Source organism: Camelina sativa, chromosome 14 (genome assembly GCF_000633955.1).
Source record: "Camelina sativa cultivar DH55 chromosome 14, Cs, whole genome shotgun sequence".
Classification (NCBI taxonomy): Eukaryota; Viridiplantae; Streptophyta; class Magnoliopsida; order Brassicales; family Brassicaceae; genus Camelina; species Camelina sativa.
Window position 1 is genome coordinate 14664767 of NC_025698.1, and position 9291 is coordinate 14674057.

At 37.8% G+C, this 9291-nt stretch overlaps 1 protein-coding gene and 1 pseudogene across 1 annotated transcript; both read right to left on the reverse strand.

Annotated features, from left to right (window-relative positions):
- LOC104743598 lies at window positions 5810-7207 on the reverse strand (annotated as a pseudogene).
- Window positions 7044-8667, reverse strand: LOC104741501 (ervatamin-B-like). The gene is made up of 2 exons (XM_010462381.1): window positions 8139-8667; window positions 7044-7902 (listed from the first exon to the last, which is right to left on the reverse strand). Exons 1-2 carry the CDS (start codon window positions 8587-8589, stop codon window positions 7319-7321), a joined length of 1035 nt encoding a protein of 344 aa, XP_010460683.1. The 5' UTR covers window positions 8590-8667; the 3' UTR covers window positions 7044-7318.

Sequence of the window (9291 nt, forward strand, 5' to 3'; positions counted from 1 at the left end):
TAACTTGCATAATATTGCATTAGACAACTGCTGTGGATTTAGTTGGTCATTCAGATAATGAGATTTGTTTTTTTTTGTTTCCTTAATTTCTACAGTTAAAGTTTTAGTCCTTTTCTTTAAAAAAGAAAAAATAATTTTCTTGAAAATGATTTTAGCTTTGCCATGTTAACATGAGTTTTGAGAATGCACATTGTTCTGTTCTCATAATAAAGTTTATTTGAAGTACATTTATATCACTTCTCGGGTTATTTTAAGATTTTTCAATTCTTTGCTAAAAAGTTGCATATGTTTTTTATACAAGTGAAGATATTAAGAGTTTGGATAACATTACGCGAAATATTGCTTATACAGTGAATACAAAATTAAATGTAAACACGTAGGAAATTTTACAATATAGTTCTTGTGTAAAACTAATACTCCTATATGTAACATGTATTTATTAATATATGAAATGGTAATAATGTAGTAAAATAAAACTACTAAAATCTGAGCAAATAAAAAATTGTTAATCATAAATCATTTTAAATTTGTATAAATTATACATATATAAAATTATACTTATATATTAAATAGAATATATTCAAAAGTTTAATTTATGAAACCAAAAACTCAATTATCATATGATCATGCAAATAATAATAATAAAATTTTACCAAAAATTTAATTAATTAGGATATTAATATATAAAAATATATACTATATAATATAAAAAGAATAATAAAAACCTAACCTGCGGCGTAGCGCGGATCCAACCTAGTTACCTTAATAATGTTTCAGGTAGTATTACATTTGCGTTTATGCTAAACATGGTTGAAGCAAATTTCTTTAGAAGTTAGAAATCCGTCATTATGAGTTTTGAATCAATTAATATATTAAATCAATTTAAATCGAAAAATCATCATTGTATTTTTTAAAATATATATTTTAGGAAATTGAGTTTTGGATTTCAAAAGATTAACTTTGACTGGTGATGGAGTTTAAGGAAATAGTCCATAAATAAATTGAACCCAACTTAAAAGGTTTAATCAGATTTGCTGAATTTATATCAGCCCATTGTAAAAGCATATAATTATGTTTCATCTAATTTTACACCAATTAGGATAAGGAAAAAAAAATCAAATATATTAGAAACCTACATAATTAACCGGATTGATATGCTGCGTAATGAAGATGACACCTGGGTCTCGGGTCCAACAGAGTTGGAACAGCTTGTGGTGTCCTACTACTCTCGATTCTATTCACTGTCTGATGTACTACAAGAGGTGGAGCGGTTGTCGAAGGATGGATTTGTGGCTCTGACAAAAGATGAGAAATTGAAATTGGCAAGATCGTTTGTGCCAATGGAAGTGGAGACGACAGTCAGGAGTATGGGGAAGTTTAAGGCTCCAGGCCCTGATGGTTACCAGCCGGTTTTCTATCAAGATTGTTGGGATGTAGTGGGTGAATATGTAATACGGTTTGTTTTACATTTCTTTGAAACTGGGGAGCTGCCTCCAGCTACTAATGATGCTTTGGTGGTACTTATTGCTGAGGTCTCTCGGCTTGAGCGTATCAATCAATTTCGTCCAATTAGTCTTTGCAATGTGCTATTCAAAGTCATAACGAAGGCAATGGTCTTGAGTTTGAAGCAAGTGATTGGGAACCTTGTTGGTCTGCCGCAGTCAAGTTTTATCCCGAGTCGCTTGAGCATTGACAACATTGTTATTATGCAAGAGGCGGTGCATTCAATGAGGAGGAAACAGGGCAGGAAAGGGTGGATGCTCTTGAAGCTGGATCTCGAGAAAGCTTATGACCGGATACGATGGGATTTTCTTGAGGATATGTTGAGAGCAGCTGGTTTTGAGGAAGAATGGGTTCAATGGATCTTAACTTGTGTCGTGGATCCATAAATGACGATCTTATGGAATGGGGAAAAGATAGAGGCTTTTAAACTAGCCTGTGGACTTCGTCAGGGAGACCCCCTCTCTCCGTATCTCTTTGTTTTGTGTCTTGAGCGGCTCTGTCCAATGGTTGATAGATATATTGCAGCGAAAGAATGGAAACCCATACGCTTATCACAGAGTGGTCCAAGCTTGTCTCACATCTGCTTTGCAGATGATTTGATTCTGTTCGCAGAGGCTTCAGTAGCCCAGATAAGAGTTATTCGTCGGGTTCTAGAGAGGTTTTTTGTGTCATCGGGTCAGAAAGTGAGTTTGGAGAAGTCGAAGATATTTTTCTCTGGTAATGTCTCACGGGATTTGGGAAAGCTGATCAGCGATGAAAGTGGAATCAAAGCAACAACGGACTTGGAAAAATACTTAGGCATGCCTATTCTCCAGAAGCGAATTAACAGAGAAACTTTTGGTGACGTGCTTGGTAGGGTGAGTTCAAGACTGTCAGGATGGCGTGGCAGGTTTCTGAGTTTTGCGGGGAGATTAACCTTGACAAGGTTTGTTCTAGCTTCTATCCCGTGCATACAATGAGCACCATCAGCCTCCCGAAATCCACGATGAATGAGCTTGATAAGATATACCGGTCTTTCCTCTGGGGCTCCAATCCAGAGAAACAAAAGCAACATCTTGTAGCTTGGGATAAGGTAGGTCAGTCTAAGGAGAAGGGCGGACTTGGTATTAGGAAATCTCAAGACATGAATAAAGCGTTGTTAGCGAAGGTTGGCTGGCGGGTCCTTCATGATCACACAAGTCTTTGGGCACGGGTGGTACGCTGCAAATATAAGGTTGGTGGAGTTCAGGATCAATGTTGGTTGTCTGCCAAGCGACCAAGCTCTTCCACTTGGAGATGTATTGTGCTAGGTTTAAAAGAAGTGGTGTTGAACGGTACTAGATGGGTTATTGGGGATGGTGGGACCATCAGATTTTGGACAGATAAATGGGTATTCAATGAACCTTTGGTTGAGAGAGTGGTAATGGCTCCTCCGAGTGGTCTCGAAGGGATAAGTGCCAAGGATTTCTGGCGTAATGGTGCAGGATAAGATTGGAACAATATTTTGCCATATGTTTCACTGGAGATTCGGTTGGTACTGTCAACGGTAGTTATTGATAATGTCACAGGTACGAGAGACAGACTCGCTTGGGGAGTTACTTCGAATGGACAGTTCACGGTTAAATCTGCCCACTCTTTGCTCACAGAAACTGAGGATCATAGTCCAAATATGTCCCGCTTTTTTCAGAGACTTTGGCGAGTCAGAGCCCCTGAGAGGGTCCGTACTTTTTTATGGCTGGTGAGTCATCAAGTTATCATGACGAATATGGAGAGAGCTCGACGACATTTGGAAGATACGAGTATCTACCAGGTTTGTAATGGAGGCGAGGAGACCATTATGCATGTCCTGCGGGATTGTCCGGCATTGCAGGGCTGTGGATTAAACTTTTACCAGTTCGACGAAGAGAGGTTTTCTTTACAAGCACGATCTTTGAATGGTTATATGGTAATTTGAGCCTGACAGATGAGGGGACAGAGTTCTCATGGGCAACATTGTTTGCTATTGTGGTATGGTGGGCTTGGAAGTGGCGATGCGGGCATATTTTTGGTGAAGTAAGTAACTGCAGGAATAAAGTGAAGTTTGTAAAAACTCTGGCAAAGGAAATAGAAATCCTCATTATGAGTTTTGAATCAATTAATATATTAAATCAATTTAAATAAAAAATCATCATTGTATTTTTTTAAATATATATTTTAGGAAATTGAGTTTTGAATTTCAAAAGATTAGCTTTGTCTGGTGTCTGGTGAGACAATTAGGTCATTAACTTAGACGTATTCTCACACGAGTTTGCCCTAGCAATATCCTCTCTGGCACGACCACCGAGGAAGCTCCCTCCGGCGGCACCGAGACCAATCGGCGTCGTTGGGATCTGGTTTAGTAAGCTCTGCCTCCTCCTATGCTCTCTAAGCTTTGTTACGGTTCTTGTTCTCTTCACGAGAGTCCCCCTGAGATTTCAGATCTCAACTCTGTCGTTGTGTAAGCTTCAATTCCTTCTCCGCCTTCCTCCACCTCCGGCTACTTTCGTCGGTTACTCCGTTTCCCTGATCCTTCAACTGCCCCCACAAACCCTTGACCGCTCCGGTAATTTTGAGATCGATTACTCGATCTGGCTCGTCCCGCATCCACCTGCAACAACTCTCCGCTCCTCGGATCTTTATCCACTCTCCAAGTATTTTACTTGGATGCAGATGGACGGGAGCTCTGTTTGGATACCGAAGCCATGGAAGATCTTGACATCGAATTCAAAGCTTCAACGCTCTCTGTTTCCCCGTTTGTTACCTCTTGTTCCCAGGTTTGCTATCCATTCATATCTCGTTATCCTGGTAGATAGTTTACTTAAGTTAAACTATGGCACATCCCTGAACTGGTACCTAATCCGACCCCATTTCGATATCGTTGTATCACAATCAGACCTGTTAGTATCGATGTTTTCTACTTGGTCAAGATGAGGTAACCTCGATAGCAGAATACTTGATCTCTCTAGTATGGTTGAGAACCCTTTGTGTTGAGACCAGTGTGTATCCGGGTTCGAGCTGAATTCTACTCTTCCCCACCCTTTGCAATACTTGTTTAGTTTACTGGTTTCCTTAGTACAAAGACTAATTTGGAACCTTAAACCACCTGTGTTGCTAGAATGGCATAGGAGTCTTTTGAAAACCAGTTTAATCGGTTACCTTGGATGATCCTGCTTATGGAGTTTGCTTGGTGAAGCTTGGCATTATGATCCCACCTCTTTGGAGTGGGGGTTACCGATGTTTCACCAACTCCCTACCTACACTTTACCAAATTGCAATGATCCTCAAAATGCAAATCAAATACTTCTTGAAGTCCCTGCACCTAAGCTTGAAGACTAGTGGCATTATGACCCTCTCTCCAAGGAGAAAAGGTTACCACAACCTCTACAAGCCCTGTTTTATCAACCTTGGACCAACTACTAACGCTGTAGTTGCTGGTTATCAGAGCCTTAGCTCCCCTGCTCGAAACTTTGGCATCACAGCTATGCCATTCTCACCAACGCCAAGTCTTCGAAGATTCAAGACAATGGCTCTATACTCCTTTGATTCATAGCTCTCAAGTTCTTCACATCGATTGCTCCTATCTATCCTTGCACTTTTATTGATCTATGCTTTGGTCTTTATTATCCTTTGATGTACCTTAAACAATCTTTGCCTTGTATGTTACTTTCTGTTTAATGGAATGGTAACACCTCTTTGATCAAAAAAAAAAAAAAGGACTGGTGTCTGGTGATGGAGTTTAAGGAAATAGTCCATAAATAAATTGAACCCAACTTAAAAGGTTTAATCAGATTTACTGAATTTATATCAGCCCATTGGAAAAGCATATAATTATGTTTCACCTAATTTTACACCAATTAGGATAAGGAAAAAAAAATCAAATATATTAGAAACCTATATAATTAACCGAAGTTATGTCATCTCTGTATACACTTGATTTTGGAGTCAAGCTCAAAAGATTATGCCATCGATCAGCAATCACACTCTTCGCTATTGATCTTGCGATGTTATTCGCTGAGACTGTCAACGTTAGTATACCTGAAATGAAAATATTGAATAACTTTATGTTATGTCATGGTTTAGGCTTCCACCAACGTTGGTGAGGACTGAAGAGATGCATCGTTGGCCTCGATTCAGACGTGATGTATATAGCATTATTCCTCCACCAGAATGATAATTAGCTCTCACAACTTTGATCACTTCTATATTTGTTCCTTGTATTCCACAAAGCACACTAGTGTAAGGTCATCATTTACATTCTGTAAAATGCTAATAAAGAATTATAACATAGTAAATAACATTCTAAAAGCAATCAAATATCGGCGTGAATCGGTAACGACAACACCGTACGAAACAACAATATTATTATTATTATAGCTTTGGGTATTGATTAATAACATAACTTTTTGTCTGTTCTTAGAAAACATTCCAAAAGCACAAGAACAATGGAAGATACATTTTCAACAATAGAAACTCCTTCTAAAATCTGTGGATTAGGCTTGACGACACTTGACAGCTCCCATCTACAATCCTGCGCAATTTTAACCGTACTACTAACGTCGTTCTGTAAAAAAACATTGTTATAGTCCTTGGTTGCCAGAAATTTGAGAGCGGAATCAAAACGACCAATAGCAAGGTCAAATGTTTCTGAGCATTCCTCATAGGAACCTTTAGAACTGCGATCGTTTGTGTTATCTATGAGTGACTGGAATTGCTTCAGCATGTCTGAGGTTTTTCGAGAATTATAGTTGATCAAAAAATTGGTGAGGCCAGAATGATCCAATGTTGCAATTGGAGTGGATGATTTTAAGAATTCAAAGCAAAATGATGCATTAGTTCCTTTATGTGTGCAGATGTTGCTGATTTCACTTTATGTAACCTTTGCACTAAATCTTGCAGCAGATGATGAGACAACAAAAAAAAGAAAAATTAGTATGGGAACCAATAAAACGTTGTTTTTGATGTATAAAACCATTTTTTGTTTGTTCCAAAATCAAAATGTTAGAGAACTTTATATGAGATTCATATATGCTCAAATAAAATTTCAAATTTATACGCCAATTACAAATTATATTGAATATATTTTCCTTAAATGCAAATATTATGTACCATCTACTATAAAATATACATGGTAGTTTTGAATAACTTTACAAAATCTACCATTTTGAAAAAGATTATGGTAACTTTGAAAATGACAGATTTAGTAAAGTATATATTGCAGTAATTTGGGTCAGACAGCACAATTAATTCATTTTGGGTAGTAAAATCTCATTTTTAGGGTGAATATCTCAAAAATAACACAAATATCTAGGGAGTGTGTATTGAATTATTTTCGAAGAGTTTGATATTTATATCATATTCATCATATCGAACATGCATCTATGATCTACGAACATAAATCGAGAAGCAACGTACTCAAATAGTGATAGTGTCTCAAACGCGTAATTGAACGCCTTCTCATCTCTAGTGTGTTTACCGCTGCCAGCCTGCCACCGTTCCCAAATTACAGAAATAAAAAGTTTTAGGCTTCTTTTAAATGGTGAATTAAAATAAAAAATGCTGTAACAATTCAAATGAGAAGAAATATTAATACCCCATTACATTTCTTACAAGTTACAACAACTATATTATATATACACGTAATATTATGAACATTATATACACTTATACAGTGTACGTATTGGTCAAGCTTTGCGATGCAGACATACATCTAAGCAAATTCGTAAGCCAAACTATATATATATAGTAAGATCACCATTTTTTTTTTTAAATTTAAATAATAATATCACTTTGAAATATTTATAAATCATAAGCTGCTTAGTTACGCAACTGGATAAAAAGCATACTGAGCCACACCGCACATGCCTTGAGGCCACGCCACATCTCTACGGATCCTAATGTAACCATTCTCTCCCCAAGTCTCACCCCAAGAGTTCTTAGCCAGCCAGTACTTGATCCCCTCCGGGCTCGTTCCGTATCCAACGAACGTCACTGCATGGTTCACACTGGTCCCACAGTATGGCTCGTCGTACACTCCTCCTGAGTAATGCATGAAACCGGGACCATCCGCGTCAATAGACACTGAGACAGGCTGTCTCGATACGGCCTCTAGCAATGCACGTTCGTTGTTGCTTGGAACAGTCTGGAACCCTCTGATCCATGCGGAGGGTTTTGCATTGAGCCGGCATGTCCCTTCTGTCGCTTGGTAAGGGTATGATGCCTCTGAGGCAATGCCTCGGTTTTTAATTATATAGCTGAAAGCGTCTGACATTATTCCACCGTTGCAACCGTTGTCACCCTTGTCGCAATCTAGAAGTTGTTGCTCAGACAATGATACTAGGTTGCCTCCGACAATCTTTGTCAAGCCTTCCACCGCTGCGACGGATGAAAACGCCCAACAGCATCCTGCACAAAAATTTATCATTTATATTTTGATTAGTTATTTTCTCAATAATTAACGAATCTCTTTAGTACCCTAAACATAACAGTAACCCTACCTTGGGGTTTAAGTTTTTTTTTTACTGTGTGGAATGATGGAATATAAATATACTGACTATTAATTCAGCAGTTTATTGTAATTTGGTCTGCGTGTAGAAGTAAAATGTGAAATATAATCGTAAAATTCTGGCAAGCTTACGTACCACATTGGCCTTGGTATTTAACAGGTGTTACAGCTCCTTCGTATCTCCAATCTTTGGTTTCACGGGCGACATTACTTACATTCCAATTCCAAGAAGGTATCATTTCATCGAGAAATTCCGAGGTTGGAATCCCGTTAAAGCCTTTGAGACCGGTGTGGGTAGCAATGAACTCCTCTTTGGTCCAATCCGCAAACTCGTTGACACCAAGCTTGTAGGTTCTATTACCTTTCTTATTAAATTTCTCAATGAATTTCAAGTTTTTCTTGAACACGTCGAATCTCATCTGTTTCTCGAGCTCGTTGCTATACACTCGAGAGAACTGAGTCATCCATTTCTGGTGGTGGTCAGCAACGATTGGCTCGTGGAAGGTGACACGAGATGTGGCTTGAGAGACTTTTAGAATCATGAAAAGAATGGTCAGAGTCACGAACATGAATAATATCGATGCCATTAATTTTGTTGTTGATATATGAATGACTCACGTTTGCACACTAAGAAGTATGAAGTTGTATTTGTTTTATGTAAAGGGTTTGTGTTGTATTGTGATGAAGAAGTGAGGATGGGGAGAAAGGGTATTTATAAAGAAAAGTTTCGGAGTTAGTTATGACTAACTGAAAAATGAGAGCAAATTGCAAGTTGACTCCTATTATGGTGATGCTATAGTTTACATTACTTGCGCCGTGATACTTGGAAGAACAACTTTCCCATCTTTGTATGCACATATATTGCAACTAATGTTTATATTATCACGATTTCATTAAAAATAAAGCGATAAGATCTAGCTATATTTACTGGTAACCCCTAGGGTTTAGGGTAGTATTAGCATTTGCGTTTAAATGCAATCATGGTCCAATCAAATGTATTTTGAAAGTTTCTCGGTCGTGGTGAGTTTTTAAGATATTAACTTAATTCGGACCCAGAATTGTCATTTCTAACTGCTTAATTACAATGGGTTCGTTCATACAAATAGTTTTTATAATTATGTTTTAATTAATTTGTCTTAAAACAAACAAGACCAATTAATTCAGAGCTCAGGTCCTTTTTGTCTTGTAATTTAGAGATCTAACTTCTCTTTGTCCAACAATGCTATCCCAGTGGAGATCGATGGCAACTACTACACCTTTTAAATTTTATGAATTCTTTCTGCATGCAA